Consider the following 26,352-nt stretch of genomic DNA (forward strand, 5'->3'; position numbering starts at 1 on the left):
GCACACCAACCACTGCTCACTCAAATGGCAAACACCACAAATTTACAACTTGCAAACAACTATCCAAATTTCTACTCATACTGTTACTCTCTTTAGCAGGTGATATTAAACCTAACCCAGGTCCTCCCATTTCAGCTCTGTCCCATGCCCCTGAGAATTCCACCTTTAAATTCCAAAAAGGGCTATCTGTCGCCCATATAAACATCCAGAGCCTGCTGCCCAAACTGGACGAACTAAGGGCATGGTGCCTTATGCATAAACACAAAGCCATCCATCTTACAGAAACATGGCTATCCCCTAAAACTCCTGATGCAAATATTGCCATTAAGGGATACTCCATTTTTAGGAGAGATAGGTCAAAGAGAGGAGGAGGGGTGTTATTTTATATTGCAGACACATTACAATTTACACTGTTAAATTGCCCACCAAGCCCACCCTCTTTTGAAATTCTAGTTGGCAAAATTTGCCTCCCCTTTTCTAAGCCCATCTTGCTTGCTGGCATCTACCACCCCCCTAAAGCCCCTATACAATCCCTGACTGATATCACCCAATTTCTTGGCTCCATTTCCTCTCTGAATGAGGAGAGTGAGCTGCTAGTTCTTGGGGATTTCAAATTCAATTGGCTTGACCCTAAAAACCACAAAATCCAGATACAACTCAAGTCACTTAACCTATCGCAACTCATTTCCCAACCCACACGGATAAACCTGAAATCGCACAACCATTCCTTGCTAGACTGGATTCTCTCCTCAAACCCCAGCAGAATCCAATCCTCTGGCATCCTTCCTGATATTTTCAGTGACCATGCAATAGTGTACTGTGTAAGAAAAATTAAACCGCCCCATTCAAGCCCTAAAGTTCTCCTCACTAGAACATTTAAAAACTTTAACCCACAACAGTTTCTGGATGACCTTACCAACTGCCCATGGCACAGAATCGATTTAATTCCCGACCCTGATTCTGCGCTCGACTATTTCCAATCCGAGTTCTTAAAACTCTGCGATACCCATGCTCCACTACGCAAAATAAGGGTACGGGGGCCCACCTTCCATGGGTTACACCTGACCTTATAGCACTCTACCAGTTCAGGGATGCCTTGTGGAAAAGCTACAAAGTAACTGGCACTACCAAGGATCTCAATCACTACAGATGCATGCGGAACATGTGCACAAGGCAAACAAGGCATGCAAAAGCACAGTATTACTCTGACAATCTCCACCAGAATACATCAAACCCAGCTAACTTCTGGAAGGTTATCAACAATATATTCCAGCCTCCTAACCATCAACAACCAAGTAATATCCCTAAGGGAGATATTACTCTGACAAACCCCACTGACATTGCAAATGCATTCAATGATTACTTTGTGGGGTGTGCCACTAACTTATTAGCAAAACGCAGCCCAAACCACAAACCTGAATCTCATCCTGGGAGGACCCCTACAGTCCCACCCCCTCCCAACACTGCCCACAATTTTCAATTTGGCCCAATACCTGAAGAGGAGATTATACATGCGCTCCTCAAACTAAAACTAAGCAACCAATGTGGACCCGACTTACTACAATCTAGGTTCCTACGACTTGGTGCCCCAGCCATTGCCAAACCAATTGCGTCCATAGTCAACTCTATCCTGTCTGCAGACCATATCCCTAAGACCTGGAAAACTTCCAGAGTTGTCCCAATCATCAAAAGTGGGGACAAAAACACTGTCTCAAACTACAGGCCAATCTCACTTCTCCCAATTCTATCCAAAGTCATGGAAAAATGTGTCCACTCCCAATTAAGCGATTTCTATACCAAGACAAATTTCCCTAGCCAATTCCAATCTGGGTTTCGTCCCAAACACTCCACCGTAACCATCCTGCTAAAAGTTTGCAATGAAATCCAGTGTGGAATGGAACGGGGACAACTCACTTGGTGCAGTATTCCTAGATTTTGCAAAGGCTTTTGACACAGTTGATCATGCTATCCTGCTTAACAAACTCCAGAGCTCTGGAATAGGGAAACATGCTTTAAACTAGTTTCAGTCCTACCTATCAGGAAGATCCCAACATGTGTCCATCTCAGGCTCTAACTCCAACCCCCTGGATATCACCTGTGGTGTCTCAGTGTTCATTAATGATCTTCCCACAGCTTGTAAGGAAGCCTCAATACACATGTATGCAGATGACACAATCCTATATGCACACAGCCATAGCCTCTCTGACCTTCAACGCATACTTCAGTCTCACTCGAAAACTGGATTTCCCAAAACAAACTGTTTTTAAACACTGACAAGACTGTAACAATGGTATTTGGGACCAAGACTAAATTTGTAAAGCTTCCAGTGACTGAGCTCCTAATTAGAACCTAACACCACCCTAACACCTGTCACTAGTTTTAAATACCTGGGCTTATGGTTTGACTCCCACTTAACATTCGGGATGCACATTGATACCCTGACAACCAAGACCTATGCCAAACTAGGGGTACTTTACAGGAACAAATTCTCCCTAAGTCTCCTGGTCAGAAAGAGTATCGCACAGCAGATGCTAATGCCAATTATTGACTATGGAGACATAGTATATGGCTCGGCTCCTCAAACCCACCTTAGCAAACTTGACACCCTCTACAATTCAATTTGTCATTTTGTTCTCCAATGCAACTACAACACACATCACTGTGAAATGCTCAAAGAACTAGATTGGTCAACACTAGAGTCTAGGCGCAAAGTTCACCTTTCCTGTCTTGCCTTTAAATTCTTCATGGACAAGCTACCCAGCTACCTGAACAAGCTCCTCACCCCTAGCACTTGCAGCACTTATCACCTGAGATCAGACTCCAAAAGACTATTCATGGTCCCAAGGCTCAACAAAGTATCCGAACGTTCCTCCTTCTCCTTCCGTGCACCCCAAAACTGGAACAACCTACCAGAGACTCTCACATCCACCACCAGTTTAAGTTCTTTCAAATCTAAGGCTGTCTCACATTTTAACCTGGTCTGTAACTGTTTCATACGCTCATAATATATATTTTCTTTAACTGTGCATGCAATGTCTTGTATATAATGTATACCTTGTTCATTTATGTAACTGTACTTGTAACCATGTATTATTTGTTTTACTCTGTGCCCAGGACATACTTGAAAACGAGAGGTAACTCTCAATGTATTACTTCCTGGTAAAATATTTTATAAATAAATAAAATAAATAAATAAATAATTCTCAAAATGGCACAAGAGCTGTCACTTGCCTGGCCCTAATGAGGATTAGGCCATTTGCTGCTTTTCTAGCTTTGTGGAGATTGAACAGCAGTGTCAGCAATCTGACCTTGTGTTTTAGGCAGTAGGGTGAAAGGTCAGGGTCATGGGTAATTTTAGTAGTGATCAAATGACCGCTTGGAGCAAAAGTGATTGCTGGCAATCTGTAACATAAATGTATAATTATGTAATGTCTGTGTTATGTTTCAAGACTTCTAGATGTTGATCGCAACATGTATTCTTTAATTAGTGTTCTTTTTCATTGTTCATTCATTCAATGCTGTCTTCTGATTAAACGGCATCAGATACATTAGAGATTACTTACTGTAGCTGTTTTTTGTTTCCACAGTCTGACCAATACCATTGTTCTTGCAGGAACCTAATTTCTGCAAAATTTCTATCAGTTTACCAATTTAAAGAAAGGCTACAAAAGCTCTGCTTGTGGGTAGAAAACATATTATCACAGAACTGTATAGCACGATAAGATTTTTTTTTTAACAAAACTGCATGTTATGCTTGTTTTTTCAGAAAACTGTGGAACATATTTTCCAACCGTGAAAAATGATCCAAGCAAATATTTAAAGCCATGCCCAGATTCTGTGAAAGACTGGTTGAGAAGTCTGAAAAATGCTGGGAAAGTTCTGTTATTAATCACTAGTTCACACAGCGACTACTGCCGACTGCTGTGTGAGCACATTCTGGGGTGAGCGCACCAAGGCTTCTAATGGATTTACAGTACTGTACTTTTTCTATTTTGCCACATACTCATTCTATATCTTGTTACTTCAGTGAACCAAAGTGACTTAGAACGTCGCTAAACAACAGTGCTGGTGAATTAAGTGATTAATTAAAAATATAAAGTGAATTGTAAGGTGCAACAAAAATGGATTCTCAACCTTCACAGGGGAATATGTACAGATTCCCCTCAAGATAATGTAGGTCCAGGTATTGGAAGGGAGCGATGGTATCAGGAAAACCCCAGAATAAAAGATAATAGAAAATGATGGTGCAGTACAATAGCATACAGTTTGTAGAAAAATCTTGGCTCTATTAAGTGCCTACTTACAACAGGTAAGTGGTTATATCAGCATTTGGCAGAACAGCAGGTATGTAATAGACCGCAGTAGCAGGGACCCAAACAGCTGGTAGTACAGGAGAAATCCCACTCGAGTAGGTGTTTCATGGAAGACAAGGAGAGACCATGGTGTAGATCGAAAATTCAGGTTTATAGGTTAAAAACACATATAGGAAATGTACTCACAATAAGTACATAGGACATGTACACATAGCGTTTTTCTTGAGGCAGTAGAGTGCTGGTACAGATGGAACTCTTGCTGCTTCACTTCCAAGTGACCCCCGTAGGATCACAGTGGATGGCGTCTGACGTCACATCCGGTGAAGGGTTGACGACTTCCGGTATGGCAAACAGGGAAGTGGGCAGAAAGGAGACACAGCAGACTCGGCGCCTTTAGTTCCACAACAGCTGTGCAGGCTAAGAAAGGCTCTACGCGTTTCGCTGTGTTCACAACAGCTGCCTCAGGAGCAAGTCTTGCTGACTATGACTAGCTGCCCACTTGGGTCTCTAAGGGATTAATATATTAATAAGTTCAACATTGTTAATATTATGGAGGTTTTCTTATCATCCATTCTACATAGGCAAGATCAGTCTAATGCCAGGTAATGTAGGTGATAAAAACTAGCAAACATTTTTGGCAGGAGCACAATATCGGTAGGTATCAGCGTTAAGTGAGTAGCATGTGAATAGATCATTTCACATTTCCATACATGTGTGATGATGTCGTGAAATGTAACACTTGCATGTGTAATTAGGCGGTGCATACTCATTTACATGCTAATTAGCTATCGTAGCGTTATATTTGGCCCACATTTATCACAGCAAGAAAATTAAAATAATCATGAGAGAGTGAAGGATTTGCGCAATGGTCCCTCTTTCTCTCTCTTTTTTATGCATTGAGGTACTTACTACTTCAGCGGTGCGCAAACTGGGGGCGGGAGAATTTGTAGGGGGGCGCGGGCGGTTAAAGAGGCCCCGGGCTATTCCCCACGGCAATTAAATTAAATGCCGGGGGAGGCGTGATGCCTCTGTCACTCACTTACCTGCTCTTTGCGGATCTTCGGTGACATGTCGCCATGGAAATGAGTGTCAAAGGACGCGACGAGGTGACGTCACATGACCCGCGACGTCATTTGACGCTGAGTCATTGGGAGAGGGAGCGCAAACGCTGCAGCTCCCGGGCAGGAGGGCGCAGCTCAAGAAGTTTGTGCACCCCTCTACTACTTGACCCCCACATCTGAGTAAAAGATTGCCTGAGCTTTGGATATGCTTTAAAAATCTGTTACACTGTGTGTAGGCCACACATAGGAGCCACGATACTTCAAGATATATATAAATTGTATAGCAAATACATTTAGATCTGCCTTTTTGGTTATTTTTTGGGTTGAATCTCTCTTACAGTATGCACGCCCTGGATTTGGAAGAATACTTGCATTGTTTGGGGAATACCGAAGACAGCCCCTACCATAGGGTCAGAGCAGGGAGTGACGACCTTTATATTTTAATGATATCACTAATTTTGTGTTATTACTTATAACATAGCACTGTATATTATACGAAGTAACAAATAATTTTTTTGTCACTTGAATTCACTGCATCTATCACGTTGGGAGTAGAAGGAGCTCCTATATCTTTTCACCTTTTTGTGTGTATCATATTTGGACATGACATTTTGGGCTTCCTGACCCACCTTCAACACCAGTAATCTAATCACCCGAGCCTGGGGCCTTGTGCAGAGACCAGCACTATTGTTCCGACCCAGACAAGCTGTCATCTCCCTAATTGGGACAGGGGTATAAATACTCCTTCTCCCCAGCCTCAAGAGAGTCATTGTGGACTAGATGAGCCTTTGTGAAGGCTGTGTGCTGAAAGTGCTGACAGTGCAGGGGTCTGGAGCATCCGCCTGTGTGTGCAGCATCTGCCTGAGCTGTTTGGAGTGAAGCAACGGCAGGGGATTTAAAACTGCTAGCTAGTGGAGAGCAAGGTAGTGCTGCCCATAGTACAGTGGACAGCGGTGCAATTTGGGTACGCGTATTGGCGTAAGCTGCCAGATGGGTGTCCCCTTACCTAGGGCTTTAGATCATTACCCCAGTTGGGTGAGGTTGTGTGTGGGTCTTATGTACCAGAAATTTCTGGAAACTTTTTCCAATAAATTTACTTTTATTCAACTCTGCAGTTCTGTCTAGTTTACTGATCCCTGATGTAATTGTCCTGGTCTCCCGTGACAATCAATATCTAAGTTTAGTAGATCTAGGCCATCATCCCTTAAAGTGACGTAACATCCTTTTGAATTAATGTAACATATCACATGGTACAGCAACCAATGGGATTGTCTTCAATACCATTGGATGTAATACCATGTGATATAGCCAAGTGGTTTTAAGGATGTGATGTACCTGCCTTGGAGATGACGTAAAATCCTTATAAAAAAACAAGCAGCGGGCACATAATACAGGGTCCAATCAGATTGGACCTGTACCATCTGACCTGAAAATGTGAATCACAGGCCCTATATAAGGCCTGGGCGCCCCATTTAACAGGAAGAAGATAACGAGACAACATTCGTGGGTTTACCATGGGGTTGGATTGACAGATGAAGATTTCAGGAAATAGCCCTGACATATATGTTCCTAGTTCTCCCTCTCCTCCCAGTTCCTTTCTCTGTCCACTGGCTGTGCTGTTGTTTCTGTCTGCTCTGGGTTTCCTCTGTCTGTCTCCTCTTGGTGTTCCTGTCCTTTTTTTCTGTCTGTCTTTATAGTTTCTTGTTTCTCCTTGCCTTTTGTGACAGGGGGAGGAAGGAGTTAAACTGATTTGCTATGCATTAATGTGTTTGCCCTGTCCCAGATGGTTTTGGCCCCCATTGGCAAGCCATTCCCTGCTTGCTATATTAAAAGTCAAAATGCATTGCTTGCCATACCCTCTAACCGACACATGATGGCGATCTAGAAGCTGGCATTTCAATTAGAAATGCTAGCTCTAGAACGAAAGCACCCAGAAACCTGATTTTTGAGGTGCAAGTACAGTAACACACCACATGCACATACATATAAAAATTACATTTATAACACAAACGGAACATGTTGTTTTAATAAAGTGTGTAAAAACTGCAGATCTTAAATGTAAGGCAGTATGTATGTTTGTAACACGGAAAGGAATTCCTACGACATACAGCTGTGAGATGGGTGAATGGGCTGGGGGTACTTTTATGACCGAGCTTCAAAGGAGTCTCACTGATTTAGAGTCCCCCTGTCAAAGAGTGTCAGTCATGAAAAGACCCAGAATACCTACAGTAAAACTGGCATACTGATGCACAACAGACGCTAGGCTATGGACACCTGTGGGTCAAAAATCAGACGCAGCGGCGCCAAAGTATGGGTGTATCCCAGGTATGCTGTGGCATGGGTGTCAACCTGACCCAGGCGCTTTGCATGCCGGACAGCCTTTTTGACCGGTCTTATGAACTGTGGGCAACCTGGCTATTGGTGTTCTTTTTTTGTTCCCACGAGGTGATTGGATCCACATGTTAAAGATAGCTTTGGCCAGTCTATAACTGTGGCTCCCCAGGTATCCCCAGTGTGATTCCTGTATTTTGATACATGATGTAAAGATGCAAGGCTTTGTTCCAGAACAGCGGCAACTGGTCCAGGAGTGAAGGGGTTAGTAACAACGTAACCAAGGATTTGCCCCATAATTCGGAATTCGTTAGCCCTGGTGACTCTGGAACGAATTCTAACGAAGTTCCACAAAATTCTTTGAGGTGGCTGAGATATCAGATCAGCAACTTGTGATCTGGCCACAGAACCTTTAAACCAAGGCTGCATTTCTTGCACTTGCAAGCAAAGGACAATTTATTTTGTTCCAAGGACAATTTTGTTACGCTGGTGCTGCCCGCAGACCAGACCCGTCCCCTGAGCTGAAGGGGGAAGTGGTAATACACGCACCCGCAGCAAAGGGAGCGTGTCCGGAGTGTGGTATGAAGTGTTGCCAGGCCAGGTCTAGTAAGGTAGACAATACTTGCCGGTAGGGGTTGTAGAGATAGAGTGAATGATGCCTTCCCGAAGTCAGAGAGTGGAGAGTGGAGATAGGTCGTAGTCCAAGCCGTGTTCAAGGGGTTACCAGAGTGAGCGTTGTCCAAGGAGTGCCGAGATCGAGAGCCAGAGGGGGTAGTCATACGAGCTGCGTCAGAACCTGTGAAAACACTGAGAGAATCCAGAAGTACTTCCATACAGAGACTATGTCGAGCAAAGACTGAGAGCAGAGAGGAGCTAGATAAAGCAGGAAGGTCCAATTAGGAACGGAGGTGGGACAGGAAGAGCTACAGGGAGACACTGCAGATTGGTGCAGGCATAACAGGCCAGGCGAGTCTTGTTAGTAACCTGAGTATGCCCGTGCAGTGTGCCTGAGGTCCGGGGGACGGGAATAAGAGTGTGCAGACTGAGCATGCTCCATAACTCGTGTGTGAACCGAGCCAGTGGATGGTGCAGGTGTGCGTGCAGGAGGGCGTGGGCGCGCCCAGCGCTGAGCAGAGGAATCGCCGAGGGGAGTGATCCCACGACGGTGGCAGGGGCGAGGAGCCGTGGAGGCCGGTAAGGCAGGATTGTTTTGTGTGTCCAGGGGCTCCCTGCGGGCAGGGAGTGCTCTGTGTGGGGAGCGAGGAGAACGCCAATTCCTGACAAATTAATTTTGTTCCCTTATCCCAGTAAGTGTTGTTTTAAGTGTATTCTGCAGATGTCGTGTGTTTGTCTATTAAGGAAATAAATCACAATTTATTTTGCACCTTGTTCTGTTCAATCAAGTGCCCAGAAATATAAATGTGTTGATAAAGTTGGTGTCCATCGTGACACCTTTGTTTTATGTTCAGACTCCCATGCCCATGCTTATGCTTCTGATCTGTTCCTATACCCGTCCTGTTCTGTAACTGAGTCCTGTTCATATTAAAGGCCCTTGATATTTAACTAGATTTCCCCAGTCTGTTTTCCTGCTAGCAAGTCCCAGACCTGTCCCTGCTCCCCTGTCCTGCTCCTGCCTTCCTGTTGCCCAACTCTGCGTGTGACCCCTGACGTTCCTGCTTGCTGCCTGCCTCTGACCTCTGCGTGTGAAAATATTTGCCACAGGATTGGTACCGCAAGCCAGCAGGGACCCGCAGGCCAGCAGGTTAGGCCAGCAGGGTCCACAGACACCCATGGGGACCACATGAGGACCCCGGACACCCACTGGGACCATCCGAGGGTCCACAGACACCCGCGGGGACCACCTGAGGGACCTCGGGGACAACCCAAAGGCCCACAGACACCTACAGGGACCACCTCAGGACCCCCGGACACCAGCGACCTCTGGTATCACTCATGTGGGGGTAGGGGAGGTGGGTATTAGTGTTGTTGTGTTTTTAATGCTTATTGTGGGTAGCAGCTGTTTTAATATAAAATGTAATACTAGTGTAGATGAGCAGGGGGTCTCCGGTGCAGAACCACATTGATTTGAGGTCTGGGGACACCCTGCATCCCGAGATACAGGCCCCGTTATGGGGTGCCTGTATCTCCTATGCTTTTTATTCCCACAGTCACGGGATGCGAGACATTTAAATGCATAGGTGATACCGGCACCCCATAACGGGGCCTGTATCTCGGGAAGCAGGGGGTCCCCGGACCTCAAATCAATGCTGTTCTGCTCTGGAGACCCCCTGCTCATCTACACTAGTATTACATTTTTTATTCAAATATATCAATTTCAGGCAAGATTTGCGCAGGGAGAGGCGACTCTCTCTGCGGCTGAAAGAAATGGGCAGTTAAGGTGTTTTCAGAGAGGCGATCATCACGCCGCCGGCTACTCGCCCTTATGGGAATTTTGTTATCACAGGTAATCAAGGCTTCTGAATACCGTGATATCAACGATCAAAAAAATGGCGATTTAAATGGCCCCTAAATATTTGACAGAATACAATTTCTCTAACTCAGCAAATTTTACTGAGTTTGTTATGACAATATGTGACCTTTTTGCTTTCGGGAAAAACTAGAGAAAAAAAAATGTTCCCCCAATATGTGTAATTACCAAAATGTGTTGAATATACAATATAGTATCTTTGCTTCCAGGCGACCGGGAAATTTCCATCCCTGACTTACTGGAAATATACCCTATTTACAGTGGTTATGCAAACTCTTCAAGACCTTTATCTATGCTTCAGCAATGTTAAACAGTGTTTGGTAACAACATCTTTTTTCATAGATAACAAGGATAACTATAAACAAAAAAAAAACATTGAGGCTCAGATCCACAGAGGTCTGTTAACTCTGTGCTATTTACGTCTGTAGTCACAATAATTAACGGATGTTTTTTTTCCCTGAGGTTAACACATATCCACAAAGTTAATTAGCCATGTTATGTTAACACTGCCTTGAATTAGCTTCAAATAAGATGACTCGCCTTATGCCTTTTTTCCCCCCATACTTTATAATATTATATATATAACACGCACACACAAAGTTCCAGTGGAGTGACTCTCACATGTATTGATTAACTGGCCTGTGTGTACTAATGGAACATATATAAATAACTGTAGAATTCAAGGCACTCACAGGCTCTTGATTAAAGTGACAACAATATTAAATGTTTTGTTATAACATAGAGCGATGTTTCTGTCCCTTTGGGAGGAACCACCACATTCTTAGTTGGATTTAAAAAATCAAAACAACGTTTATTTCATCATATTAGAAATCGATGTTTCAGGCCACAACAGGACCTTTATTAAGATGGTGGCCGTACAAAACAGGGTATCTATTTCCACCTCCTTGAGACCAACGTAGCAAAAAGAAAAACTATATAATGTCATACTGTATATTCAATATTGTTTCAAAATTCTCTCCAAATATCTATACATCTGTATACACTGTCAACACATGAACACAGACACTGTATCCTGTGTAATATGTCATAACAATCATGCTAATGGAGTCACAAAGTACAAACTTTGTGTTTATACAGTATGTGATCATTTAAACAGAGCCTACTGTCTGCGGTTCAAATGTTTCTAATAGTATCTAGTGCATAGAATAACCACAAGATGAAAGTCTGACTAGGGGATATCTAAGGCATGGAGGCAGGACACCGAATATTATTGGCATATTGAAGTTCGTAAATTAAAACTATGTATACATATGTAGTATTTTGGTTTCCATGGATACATACTGTAGAACCCTCATTGGCAGAACAGTCATCAACTGATGTTGCTGTGTGTATATAGCTCAAGTAAACCATATCATATTCAGACTATACAATTAATGTCTTCCAGGTGTATAGGTAAAGTAAATCTGTACATTAATGATGAGAAATATGGTCAGTGTATAAGCCATAGCCCTGCATTCACGTCATAGTAGGTGATACATTATTCCCGAAACTATAATAACACCAATGATGTCTAGTTGAACAAAAAAGAAGGCAAACTGCACCAGAGCCGTTGCATCCATCTCAAGTGAACAGTGTTGTAGAGCAGGGGTGCAAAATCTTTCCCTGCTGTGCCCCTCTGCCTGCTTCCCTCCCTCCCTTACCTTGTCTCCAGCTCTCGCATACAATGACACTGAGTGGTCATTTCATGCCCCTTTGCCAATGCGACGTGTCACCGAAGACAAGGTAAGTGAAGTTGCAGAGGCCTCACACGATCCCTGGGCATTCATTTAAATGCCTTGAGGGAAGAGCGTGGGGCCTTTGCAACCGCCGCGCCCCCCCCTCAAAAATCTTGCGCGCCCCCCAGTTTGAGCACTCCTGTTGTAGAGCATACAGGCTCATCTTTGAAAGAGGAAGAGAGGAGGAGGGAGATGAGCGGGGAGAAGAGGGGAAGACAAAGATTGGCATGGGGGGCAGAGAGGGACATGTGGGAGAGAGTGATATGAGTAGGGAGTAGGTAACATGGGGAGGGAGAGATTGATATGAGTGGGAAATGGGTAACATGGAAGAAGATCATCATGAGGTGGGAGTGAGTAACATTAGGGGGGAAGGGCTGACGGGGTTTCCCAGAAAAATTTCTTATTGAGTAGCACTTGTTAGTAAAAAGGGGCCATTATTGCTAGTATCTCATTTGCAATGACCCATGGCTGTCCCAGAAATGAATACTGTACTTTATACATCATGAGGCTGGCACACAGGGGCTTTTATAGCGTACCAGATATGTCAAACACGTAATGCTCTTTTTAAGGGTTGATCGCGTTCCTCACTCCATTGGTGGAGCCCCCTCAACTTCTGTTTGCATCACAGGTGGGAGGTGGTTGCGACTTTTTGATACTGCATTAATGTGATAAGGATACTCCGGTACCTATCATTTTCAGAGATTCTGATCTCAGTGGTATGTCTGTCAGTAATGGGGGTGCAGAAAATTGTGTGGTTCGGCACAGAAGGACCCGACAGTTTGACGCCTGTTCAAAAATTATTAAAAACAAACGAGCAGATGGGATGCTGCCTTAAAGTAGCAATTCAAGCGCTTTTTTTTTTTTTTTAACACAGGATTGAAGCAGTATGTCTCCAGAGCTGAACCCCATTAATTTCAGCTCCGGGGATCCCCTGCTTCCCGAGACACCGACCTCAGAAGGAGCTGCTGTTATCTCAACCAAGTTTTAAGCTCCCGCGTCATGCGGGTCAACAGGAAGCTGAACCTGATGATGTGACGGCTTCCTATTGGCCCACTGGGCTTGGGAGCTTTGAAACTCTGACCATTACATCAGCTACCGGCACTCTGGAGCTGAAATTAATGGGGTTCGGCTCCTGGAGACCCCCTGCTTATATCCTGTGAAATAAACTTCTTTCAAAATAAAAAGCTCTCGGATGGCCTGTTTAAAGGAAACCTTTAATTTGCCGATATGAAGTTGGGGGTCTCCTGAGCTGTACTGCATTCATTTCAGCACTGCGTACCCCCTGCCTCCTGAGATACTTACCAAAAGTACCATCTTCGGCTCGGTACAGAAAGCTGTCACAACAGGTGTAAAGTGCTGTTTTGGCCCAGAAAGGAACTTCCGTTACTCTTAATGGACGTTAGTGCTAAGGAAACGCGTTGGATGGGTCTTTTGTCACATTAAAGTGCCCTTTTAATTATTTTTCGTTTTGGGTCCTTCCTGCTCCGTTTGTGCTGGTGCGCTTTTGGTCTCCTTTTTCCCTGTATTGCATTCTGTAGCTGCACAGCCTGCCTACCTACCTACCCTACCAGGATGTGAGTATTTGCATATTTTCCAGGGGAACCTGCCAATGAGACTGATGGTAAGTGGGCTTGTACCATATACCACCTGTCTTCAGGAGGATAGTACCCATACTATTACACAATAGGTACTATATCATTTGTTAGTACCCTGGTTTAGTGGTTTGGCTTATTTGGTTTATTATACCTGCATTTGAGCACTTCAGCTATTTTCTACGTTTCCTCTAACAACCTTGTCCACAGAGCTCTGTGATAGTTAACACAAGGATTTATCCTGATCATGCTTAAAGGAGTGAGGGAGAGGCAAACAACACGTGTACAATAAAGGAAACACCTGAGATGCTTGGGAAACATGCTCACTTAAATCATTTGAATAGCCTTTGCATATACATAACATTCCTGAGATACAGGAGGTCAGCGGTGCACAACTCCAGTCCTCAAGCCCCCACAACAGGTCAGGTTTTTAGGATATTCCAAATTCAGCACAGGTGGCTCAATAAGAGGCTCAGTCGAAGACTGCCACCTGTGCTGAAGCTGGTAATGATTGAGCCACCTGTGGTGAAGCAGGGACTGAGTGAGCCACCTGTACGCAAGCAGGGATATCCTGAAAACCTGACCTGTTGGGGGCGCTTGAAGAATGGAGTTGCGCATCCCTGCAGAAGATTGTGTTCATCTGTATGCACTTAACTTTCTGCATCTGGGATTTACAGCACTTTCACAATATGTATTTTTAATACATTTATGATACTGTAGCTTCAACCCATTCTTTCCACATAACCCAGGCCTACGTGCACTAAGCTCCATTGTATCAGGGCAAATAATGTGTGGGTATGTAACAGGGACTTATCACTGTTGGAGAGAAACTGCCTCTAAATCCAGCAGTGTGCTGGTTAATTGCCCACAGGCAATCAACCAGACTCCACCTGGCTGATTAGGACTGTTAGAATAAGCCTGCTCTGAGACACAGGAAAGAGATTCCTTAGCTCACAAGGGAGCTGACATAAGGAAAAGGAGGGCTGTGTCCTGAGACAAAAGGAGACCAGAGCTCTATGCTTGGACCCTCAAGCAGACACCTACCCAGACACCACTGACCTGAAGGGCCACCTGTGTTAAGGTATCGTTGAGACTTTGGGGTGATAAGTGGGTAAGGTGCTTTCCCCCCCCAGTCTTGCAGAGAGGGTCTGGGGAAGTAAGTTAGCCCTTACACAGGGATAGGTGTTTATTGTTTTATGTATATTTTTGTTTGCTGTATTGTTTAAAGGAACAGGCAATAACACCTTATTTTAATTTCACCTTAAAAACGGTCTCCATTGCATACCTCTGCACACCTCTCTTACGGGGAACCTAAATTAGTAGTTATCGTTATTTTCCCTGAGTTTAACCCATATCCACAAAGGTAATTGTATCCAAAAACAACAGCAGTCATTGTATCTTAGGTTAAATTAGCACTGCCTTACGTTAGCTTCAAATAACATGGCTCGCGTAACGCCTGTCTCACCTAAAGGTGGTGTTACTCCCATCCCAACCATGAAATACTGTATACTGTAACTTGGGGAGAGAGACTTTACTAGTGTCCTAAGTTATGTATGTACCTCTCCAAACACACCTTTACACAACACGTGGAGAGACACTTGTTTACTGATAGAAACACACCTGAGATGCAGTACCTATGAAATATGCTAATTTAAATCATTTGATGTTTTTTGTATATATCAATGAGCATATTTCCCAGATATCTCCGGTGTGCTCCTTTTCGTGCCCAGGTACCTCTCTACGTGCTGTATAAAGGGAAAATAACGGGTCATTATTAGCACTGTGTTAATGGACGGCGGTGGATCTGGGCCAAAGTGGTTCAAGTGGCATTATTAAAAAGCATCAACCTTGGAATTGTTCTGCATAATACACATGTAGCACACGGTTGTTGGAAGTTTTCCACCTCGCAGGAATATTTGCTATTTGAACTCATACTTCTATTGAAATTGTTTTATATATTTTTTAATTTCAGGAAGGATTTTGAAGAGCTGTTTGATATCATTATTACTAATGCCCTGAAACCTGGATTTTTCTCTCATACACCACAACCACAACCCTTCTGGACTCTTGGTAAGTTTCTGCAGTCCAATCAGGAAACTTTTAATCATTTTTTTTTGTTATTGCATTTTATGATACAGAAAAGACTGCCACTATGGGTTATATGTATAAAGAAAGTGGTCTGCGTAAAGAAAATAGATTTTTTTCTGTTTGAAATGCGACATATTTCTAGCATTCTGCGGTAAAAAAATAACAACTTACGCCACCTTTAAAGTGATGAAGAAAACAACACAGAAAACGCAAGACACACATCTCTTAAGAGATAGACCTGCACCAATAAGCAGATGTAACTCCACCCTAACTCCTACCACTTACTCCATAAGCACAGGTATCACTTCAGCTCAACTTGCGACAAAATAATGACTTTGTGTCTAAAGTTTGTATGTGATGACAGAGCGCTATATTACCACCCACCTGTATTGATCATCAGACAGGTAACCAGAAACAAACTTAACATTGTGCATGATGACAGTTACCAGACAAACCTGTACTGTACCCCTCAGACATTTCCAAGCCAAAGAGCATACACATACATGTGTTACCAGCTGCTTGTTATTTTCTCCCTTCACCTACTGTATGTTTGTTTGTTTTTTACTGAGTTTTCGTTCTGATTAGTAGATAAAGGTTTTTTCATCTCATTATTTAAGCCCTACTGTCTGCGTGTTACAAAATCAAAAGGGGAGATGTGACCCGACATGAGTTTTCTTAGACATTTGCCATCACTAATAACCAACATTTTTGTTGCGGTATTAAAAAACAAAAAAAAGACATTTCTTTACTGCATATAATTAGCTGCCCACTTTATATTAGTGGAATGTAACTGAAAGCTTGAAGCTTGTGATTATTAATGTTTACCTTGTGTACACTTCACAGGTTCTCTTCACTAAAATTTCATATTGGTGTAGCCTGGTACCCCCTCGGCTACTAAACTTCTCTGTCTAACACATAAGTCCTGGTAACAGCGCAGGCAGTGTTAGGGTTAATCCCTGCCCTTGCTGCAGTAAACAAGTCCTTAGTACAGATGTGGATAACCTATTTTTCAATGTAGCCACAGGTGTGGCGAATGAGAAGTGAAAATCGCCACACCATGTCAAATTTGAGAAATTAGTTTGCTCAATCGAACATTTAAAACAACTGTTTGTCTGCTTCACTCACCTCAGCACTATCACCTGCTGCTGCATCACTCACATCAGCACTATCACCTGCTTCTGCGTCACTCACCTCAGCACTATCACCTGCTGCTGCGTCACTTACCTCAGCACTATCACCTGCTGCTGGTTCACTTCGTTGACTCATTCAGAAAGCGGAAACCAGCAGACGCCGTCAGGAAAAAGTTTATTTTACTGTGGGAGCTGGCAAACTCATTCGCCGCACTTTCATGGCCAACTCGCCACCTGGGGCGATTGGCGACAGGGTTGCCCATCTCGGCCCTAGTAGTTACAGGAGGGGTGTGCCCAAGGCCTAGGTACTGCACATAACCGGGGCTAAGACCTGGGCCCCTCCCCTGGTAACAAAAAGGGGTTGCAGCCTAAATTCAGTTCTGTTCTACCCTCTCCCCTTAGTGGGAGTGGGGTGTGTGTTCTCTGTGCTCTCCCCTTATGGCGAAGAGTGTGTGTTCTGTGCTGAGCCAGAGACCTGTTTCAGGCCTTCCCTCCCACAGGGGAGTGGAAGCATCTACCCCTAATCTCACCAGGAGATGAGGGAGTTAAGTAGAGACGCCTGGGGCCTCAAGCTCCTTGGGTTGGCTCTAGGGACAAGCAAGATGGAAGATGTACTATATGTATGCAGAATAAAGACCATCACTTATTTTACTTCTGCCTGAGGATGCAGTCATTCACAGGGAGGGAAGAGAGGTTTCCTGCAGGGACTGCACCTATCCATGATAGGCCCTTTTGGATGGAGGCGCTGCACTGAAGAGTAAGAGAATCAGATCCGGAAACCTGTCCTGTTTATCCCCACTACCACCGGGGAAGCCTAGAATCCTGAGAACCTAACAGGTGAGCAACACTACACCTGTTAACCAGAACCAAATCTCCCTTGGGGGCAGGGAAGGGGTTACATTTGGAGGTGCTGCTGAGATCTGAGAAGCAGGCAGGCTTTAGCAGAAGAAATAGATCTTCCACCATGCCAAGCTGAGTGGTGCTTGAAAACCACTGTATCAGGGCAATTATTTTGCGGAATTATGTGTAAAGTAGTTGGGGGCCCTTGGGATCTGAGGGACCAGAACCCCCTGAAGGGGATACTACAACATGAATATCCAAACTCCATGCCAGGCTGAGAGGTGCTTGAAAACCACCGTATCGGGACGATAACTGAGGAATTATGTGTAGGGTACCTGGGGGCTCAATGGATCCATGGTCCAGAACCCCCTGAGGGGGTGCTTGAACTATTGTGCTTGAACTGTAAGTGTGTGTGGCGTCCCAGAGGGCTCTCGCAATCCAAGGGAGCAAATCTCCCATGAAGGGTGCTGCAGCGCGTATTATAGCGGTTCCCGACAGAATGGGAGAACTGCATGGTAAGCTTTGCAAGATGCAAGCTTTTCTTCTGTAAGAATGTGCTTGGCTTGGTACGAAAGCCGAAGCCGCGTCCAAATTTAGTGCCTGTACTCCTGGTTCCACCAGGGGGAGGCGACACTGATCGCTGTGACACCACTAGGGGCGTAGCCAGATACTGCTACCACACCCTCAGATGCACATGTGACTTCAAGGAGCAAGACCTACTCTAGACAAGTGATTGCTATGGCCGAGAAAGCCGTTGTGCAGTATACGCTACAAGGAGGACTCCTAGTAGTACAGATTAATGGGAAGGACTTTCTACAATGTGTCTGTTCCCTATGTGTCTGTCTTGGCGGGGGACTGGAGGTCAAGTCCCGCTGTAACTTGTGTGGAGTACCATACTTCCAGCCAATAATGGCACCCCCACCTGCGCCTAGCCAGAAGGACATGCTGGCCGTCTACGACCTTTTCTGTGGGCTGCAGAAGCTTATGGAGCATGCCTCCCCAAGAGAAGAGCATGGCTGCCTGATGGCTCTTTATGATATGTGCCATGCAGACCTACTTATCCGGAAACCTGTCCTGTTTATCCGCACTACCACCGGTGGAAACTCAGAATCCTGAGAACCTAACAGGTGAGCAGCATTACTGCCGTAACCAGAACCAAATCTCCCTGGGGGGTGGGTGGGGGGGGAAGGGGTTACATTGGTTTATTAAAAAGGTAACACCAACTTAAAAATTTACACTTCTCCTGGACCAATACAGCAACAACAACTCAGAACTTACTGTGGATGACTATCCCCTTGTAATAGACCTTAATATAAGTTTGGCAGTTAACTTTTTAAGTTTGTGGGGATGCCTCTTTCTGTCAGTGGTCTTTTTCAATACTTCAGTTTGAACAAATGCTTCTTTATAAAGAAAAGATTGCAGTTTTAAAGTGAACAAAAAGTTACGCTATTCCCTGGCAAGATTGCATGCCCATTCTCACCCCACATAATGGGGGGTCATATATCAAGGTCTGTCAGCTGCAAAACTGGTGCAAAAATGGCGACAGATTAATCAAACAATAAAATTATTTTTGTTTCAATGGAAATGTTTCTCCTTAGTACATTTGGTGCAGTTTAGTTGAAACAGTTTAGCAGCTGAGAGACTTGGATAAACAGACCTACAGTAGTATGCCTTTTATAGGGTTAGCACATGTATGGAACTCCTTACCCAGTGACAGTTAAGATGACAGATAATTTGTCTACATTTAGGGCCACCCCTCTTTTGGAACATACATTTTTATATTAGCTCCACATAAATAAATGACAATTTCGAAGTTCTTGCAGTGAATGAATACAAAGTACTTCCCAGTGTAGTTACAGTGCCTAAGTATATATTTTTTACACGAAAAGGTTAGCAGCATTTTCCAAGGAACACTTTCCACATAATTTCCTGTAGTTTTGATGTGCTGGTTTCAATTAGGACTACAGAGTTTTTCTCTAAAATAAATATATATATTTTCTTCTTGAAGGAGCGGCCCCAGTCATTTTTGAAATCCTGAATGCATGTACTTATTAGAAAATTATTGTAACCACCCTTTGGGATTACTATGACCTTAGAGGGTTAACTGTGTGGGCCCAGTAACACCCCTTTCCCTATCACATGGTGCTGGGTGACTAAGCAGAATCATAGCTCCACCCTCATCTGCCTAGTGATAGTGATGTCATAGCAGTATATATATATATAACCATAATACTGAGTTAAGTTATGGTGAGTAAAAAAAGTGACAAAAACCCTCCACAGGAAAGCAAATACATACAGTTATATTTGCATATATATATATATATATATATATATATATATATATATATATATATATATATATATATATATATATATATATATATATATATATATAAAAAGTAGATTTTACCAGATTGGAGTCCGGAAAAAACGAGACAGCACACAGTCCAGTAGTTCCAATGAAGTTGTATTCAAAGTAACATGGCACCACCTCCAACGTTTCGGTCCACTCAACGTGACCTTCCTCAGGGACGTATATATATATATATTCACAGCTCAACCCCGTTATAACACAATCCGTTACAACGCAAAAACACTTATAACGCGTTGCAAACGTGGCTCCCAATTTTGTATTTATGAATACTTTATAACACGATTATTGGGATTTTAAATACTTAATGCACAATTGTATGCATTGTACAATAATTTCTTAACGCGATCCGCTTACAGCGCAATGTGATTTTTTGGACACCAAGCACTGCGTTATAAGGGGGTTGAGCTGTGTGTGTGTGTGTGTGTGTGTGTGTGTGTGTGTGTGTGTGTGTGTGTGTGTGTGTGTGTGTATATGTGTGTTGTAGAATGTCAGGTCCCTGGAGGAGTTGCAGGATATTGAAAACAGACAGAGATGGAGCACTATTGACGCTACACAGCAGTGGAATCCTTTAGGTAACAGGAGTTGGTCAAGCCTCACCACCTTCCATACCTTGGGGAAAGCTAGGGAAGATGATACAGCCCACACAGCAAACAATAATGACAGTACATGAAGTGATTTGTACGATGTAAATGAGACTTTATCGTTGGAGATAAATAAAGCTGATTTTTGTATGAATAAAGTTAGATAGTTACATAGTAGACAAGGTTGAAAAAAGACATGCGTCCATCAAGTTCAACCTATGCTAAATTTAGACAACAGTTACATTATCCTATATCTATACTTACTCATTGATCCAGAGGAAGGCAAACAAAAACCCCAGTGTCATATCATCCAATGATATCTCATAAGGGGAAAATACATTCCTTCCTGACTCCAGGAATTGGCAATCGTATTACTCCCTGGATCAACATCCTTCCCATGTTTACTTATTTGGTACATCCCTGTATACCTTTCCTTTCAAAAAGATGGCCAACCTTTTTTTTTTTTAACAAAGCTATTATATCTGCCATCACAGTCTCCATGAGTAATGAGTTCCACATTTTAACTGCCCTTACTGTAAAGAACCCTTTCCTTTGTTGCTTGTGAAATCTCCTTTCCTCCAACGTTAAGGGATGACCCAGAGTCCTTTGTCACGTTCTTGGGATAAATAGTTATTTTGAAAGCTCCTTGTACTGTCCCCGAATATATTTGTATATAGTTATCATATCCCCTCTTAGATGCCTCTTTCCTAATGTGAATACATTTAATTTAGCTAGCCTCTCCTCATAAGTTAAATTGTCCATCCCCTTTATTAATTTGGTGGCTCTTCTCTGCACTCTCTCTAGTTCCATAATGAATTTTCTAAGGAGTGGTGCCCAAAATTGTACTCCATATTCAAGGCGTGGTCTTAACAATGCTTTGTAAAGGGCATAATTATGTTTACTTCCCTTCCATCCATTGCCCGTTTAATGCAAGATAAGATCTTGTTTGCCTTTGCAGCTACTGCATGACTTTGGGCACTATTGCTAAGCCTGCTGTCTACAAGCACTCCTAAATCCTTCTCTATCAAGGATTCCCCCAATGTATCCCCATTTAATTTGTAAGTTGCCTGTTTATTCTTGCTTCCCAAATACATAACCTTACATTTATCTGTATTAAACCTCATCTGCTATTTACCTGCCAAGTGTCCAGTCTATCCAAGTCCTTCTGGAGAGAAATTACATGCTGCACTGATTCTACTACCTTACACAATTTAGTATCATCAGCAAAGATGGAGACTTTGTTCTCGATGCCAACCTCAAGGTCATTAATAAACAAGTTAAAAATCAGGGGTCCCAGTAACGATCCCTGAGGTACTCCACTCACGACCTTAGCCCAATCTGAAAAAGTTCCATTTATCACAACCCTCTGTTGTCTGTCCTTCAACCAGTTTTCAATCCAGGTGCATATAATTTTACTGAGTCCAATTTGCTTTATTTTGTACACCAAGCTCGTGTGGAACCGTATCAAAAGCCTTTGCAAAATCTAAGTAGACCACATCAACTGCATTACCCTGGTCTAAATTCCTACTTGCCTCCTCAAAGATACTAATAAGGTCAGACATGATCTATCCTTCATAAATCCATGCTGACTATTACTAATAATTTTGTTTTCATGAGGTATTCCTGGATATTATCACAAATTAAACTTTCAGGTAGCTTTCCCACTATTGAAGTCAGGCTTACAGGTCTGTAATTCCCCGGTTGTCATCTAGCTCCCTTTTTAAAAATAGGCACCACATCTGCTTTACCCCAATCCTGTGGTACTGAGCCGGTGGATATGGAGTACTTGAATATTAAATGTAATGGTTTGGCTATTACTGAACTTAACTCCTTGAGAACTCTTGGATGTATGCCATCTGGGCCAGGTGCCTTATTTACTTACAATTTTTCAAGCCGCCTATGAACTTCTTCCTCGGTTAACCAATTGTTAATTAATATGGAGGTTGTGGCTTCCTCCTGCGGCACTACTATTGAAATTGATTTTTCCTGGTAAACACAGAGGCAAAGAATTTGTTTAATACCTTTGCTTTTTCCTTATCTCCAATAATCTGCCTGCCCATCTCACACTGAAAGGGTCCTATATTTTCTGTTCTATTTTTTTTTGTTATTAAGATACTTAAAGAACTTTGCAATTCTTTTTTTCGTTATCTATTTTTGCTAATTTGATTGCCCTTATAATTCTGATATGATGCCCCCGTCCCTTCTGATTTCTGGTGCCCATCATTGCATTTTCAACACCCACCCTGCCCGGATCCATCATTCTGACAAGATAATCACCGCTGAGCAAGCCAAGTTATTGATGTAAACTCCCTAGGAGCCGGGCTGGGAGGGTTAGATTATTACATTTTTTTTGTATTTTGCAGGGACTTATATTTTTATTTTTGTGTGCACTGACTCCTAAAACTGCTTTTTCAACTCCAACCTGCTTACTGCATACAGAGTCTCTTTGAGATTACAAATCTTTGATACAATCTTTTTTTCCTGCTCTGGGAGCACAGATTTAGGGAAGGTGGAGATATTTCAAATTCTAAAACGAGAAGTAAAAATGATGCTGTAGGTTTCACATGGTTGAATATGTACGTTTTTATTTTAACTGTAAAATATAAGAGCTAGAGAGGACATTGTGCCTTTAAATAAAAAACAAGACCATAAACGTACAGTATCTAAATTATCAGCCTTTTTCTAAACCATATTGCCTACATCCCACATCAAATGTAAGGTTTCTAGTCCATATGCTGTAACGCCATCTTCACCTTTGCTAGGAAGAAGCAAAAGGAAAGATGGATTTACAGCATGTGGAATAGGGACTTCAGAGTCTAGTGCATTCTTTTGGTGTCTCTTAACCTTAGGCTGAGCTCAAGACGTTCCCTCAACCTCACAACCTGGTCCATATGTAGGTTATGTGCCGTCCTTAGGAAAACACTATGAAGGCCACATCTCCCCCCCCCCCTCCAATTCCCAAAACCGCCCCTAGGTTTGAAGCAGGGGGTCTCTGGAGCTGAACCACGTTGATCCCCTGCTTCCTGAGGTTCTTACCTCCGTTGCTAATCTCTGTTGTTTAAAGATCCTGCGTCCTGTCGGCCAGTAGGAAGCCATGACGTCATCCCTTGCGGCTTCCAGTTGGCCACGTGACTCTGGACATGTAAACTGCGCTGAAAAACAGGTACTCTCTATGGAGTTAAGTACTTCAGGAAGCAGGGGGTCCCTGGAGCTGAAATAAACTCGGGTAAGGAAAGGAATAGATCAAAATGACTGCCGCTCCAGAAAAATATGGACACACCAGCAAAATGAAACTAAAAACAATTTATTAAACTACATAAAAAACATGATAAAAACAGAAAAAACTCTCCTCCCACGTGTTTCAAGCCCTTGAGAAAGCGCCATAGGGGGCGTGAAACGCGTTGGAGGAGAGTTTTTTTTCTGTTTTGATCATGTTTTTTATGTAGTCTAATAAATTGTTTTTAGTTTCATTTTGCTAGTGAGTCTCCATATTTAGATATATTCCTCTCCTTACCTGCCTTTTTGATTGAAGAGATGCCATCGGGGCATTTTTATGCTCCATTTTTACTGTTCTATTTTTCTAATAATGGAACTCATTAGTGTCTGTCCTCCTGGAGCTCATATTAGTTTTTTTCTCTGATTGAAATGAACACTGTTCAACTCCGGAGACACGATGCTTCAAACCTATTAAAAAATAATGTCGCCAGCAGTGGCTGCCCCCTGAGAGATGCCACTCATAGAAGGTTCCTTGCCTGAGGTATGCCTAGAGATGGGCCTGACCACAAGAGCCAGCACTTCAGGGCCCTTTGATATTCAGGGAACATTATGTAGAGCACTTTCCCCCACCCCCTGGGAGATGTGTGGCTACGGTGTATGTGTGTGGTGCAATTCCTGTGGTGCCCAGGAGATCTGAGCCTCCGCCGCTGGGAACTTGGGGTGCACCTGAGTGATGCTCGGTAGCGCCGTTACAGGACACACAAAGAATTACACATTGGTATAAGATAACAAATTTACTGCAGGTGACCAAAGATAACTCACACCCATAAACACTATATATATATATATATATATATATACAGTCCCACCAACCACCAGGCCAGGCACGGCCGTACCACCAGGCCTCTGTCCCCCACCTGGCACACAGTCCTCAAAATACTGAAGGGCCCTTGGGCACACAACCACCCTGGCGTCCACAAGGTAATACCCCACCCAATGTGCGCTGCCCACTAAAGTGTTGTTGGTGCACGTGCAGAGTTGGGTACCTGCCTGGTGGTCCCACATCCGGGCGCGCTGTGGAAGATAGGATCCACTGATCCAGCGATGTCAGCGATGAGTCCTCCTCTGCGGTGGGTGGTATCCAGCTGGAGGGTCCCACACTGATGATAGTTTCTGATTGCAGCAGGTGTCTAGTCTCAGACTACCTGTGGACAGGATGCAGCCACGTCCTGTCTGTGTCCCTATGCTCTGGTTCTACAGGGGCAGTGTTCCTATCTATAGGCCTGTCCCTGCAGCAACCACAACCTACACAGGGGAATTGGGGGCCTAGCTGGGGTCTAATAGGGGATATCTGGCCTAGTGCAGGTGCCACAGACACCTGCACATACCTCTTACCCCTTCCTTGTCCCACCTCCTACTGGTGTGGATCTCTCGCAACACTCCCCCGCCGTAACGGAGGTAAGTGGGACCCAGGGGGACCCTGTTATAATTATGCTTTTTTTAAATTGTTTTCTAAGGAGAGAACGTGTTCACTCCCCCAGTGGAGGGGTGAGCTCATTCAGAACATAAGAGTAGGACTCTCCACTTCCGTTCACACATTGCAACCATGTGAACACGTGGTACTGATCTGGGAAGTACAGTGGCACTCTGGTGCTGCCAGACTTCTTGTATTATAAAGTTACCCATCTAGCACAAATGTTTCTTCCGTCACCTAGTGTTTTTCCAATTCTGTTTCCTATCACACTTCACAAAGTCACATTATCCTTTATTCCTTTCTAGCTGATATATTATTATATACCTAGCTAGCACTAGCTTCAGCTCACGGTTCCAATCAATTTAGCCCTTAATTTGTATGCAATTCAGGTGCTGTAAATCATAAGCAGCTTTACACCTCTAACCCTTTATTTCCTCTGCCCTGTCCAAACTTTACTCTATAAAAGACAGCTATTCCTACAGCAACTTACTCCTGTGTGCATACCATATCTGTTTTGCATCTCATTTGTTTCTAATGACACACTAGGGCAGACTGTCAAAAATTGTCCCTTCTATTTATAGTGTATCTTCCGGTACTTGTAAAGCTAAGGAAGTTGTTCTTGGCAATGGACTAATGTGCTGAAATTCAGTTTCATAAACAAGTGTTCTTATTTAATCACAGTTTCAACTCAACAAATGACAACTATTCTATGTGGCTGAGTTTTTGTAACATTTAAATGTATTGACTACGCTCTAACACATTTATTTATCAAGTTTACAACTCATTTTATGTAGCCCTGTTTCCCTTACAACACAGGAAACTACCAATTGCTGCTCTTATACCTGTTGGCTCTAGGAGCCTGAGCCTCTGCCATGGAGAGCATGGGGTGTGTACTTACTCTGGTGCAGAACCTCCACCTGTGAGGGATCCCAGCAGAGCGGAAGCAGCCCCTCACAGGACACAATAATAGCACCCACACAGTATAAAATAATGACACCTTTACTGTATATAGCAATGGTTATGTAATGGAATTACTCTCCCTTATGGACAAGATATATGGCACAACTACCACACGCCTCGGAGGGCTTACTTCCCCTAAATGATACCCACCACCGTGTCCAGAATATT

General features: G+C 43.4%; 1 protein-coding gene across 1 annotated transcript in view; it reads left to right on the plus strand.

The window, feature by feature from the left end:
• NT5DC1 (5'-nucleotidase domain containing 1) overlaps window positions 1-26,352 on the plus strand; it is a 420,856-nt gene that overhangs the window by 355,321 nt on the left and 39,183 nt on the right. The window contains 2 exon segments of the mRNA XM_075595034.1: window positions 3,767-3,941; window positions 15,494-15,591. Of these exon segments, the coding sequence (XP_075451149.1) occupies window positions 3,767-3,941; window positions 15,494-15,591 (273 nt within the window).

The sequence above is a fragment of the Ascaphus truei genome, chromosome 4, assembly GCF_040206685.1.
Source record: "Ascaphus truei isolate aAscTru1 chromosome 4, aAscTru1.hap1, whole genome shotgun sequence".
Lineage (NCBI taxonomy): Eukaryota > Metazoa > Chordata > Amphibia > Anura > Ascaphidae > Ascaphus > Ascaphus truei.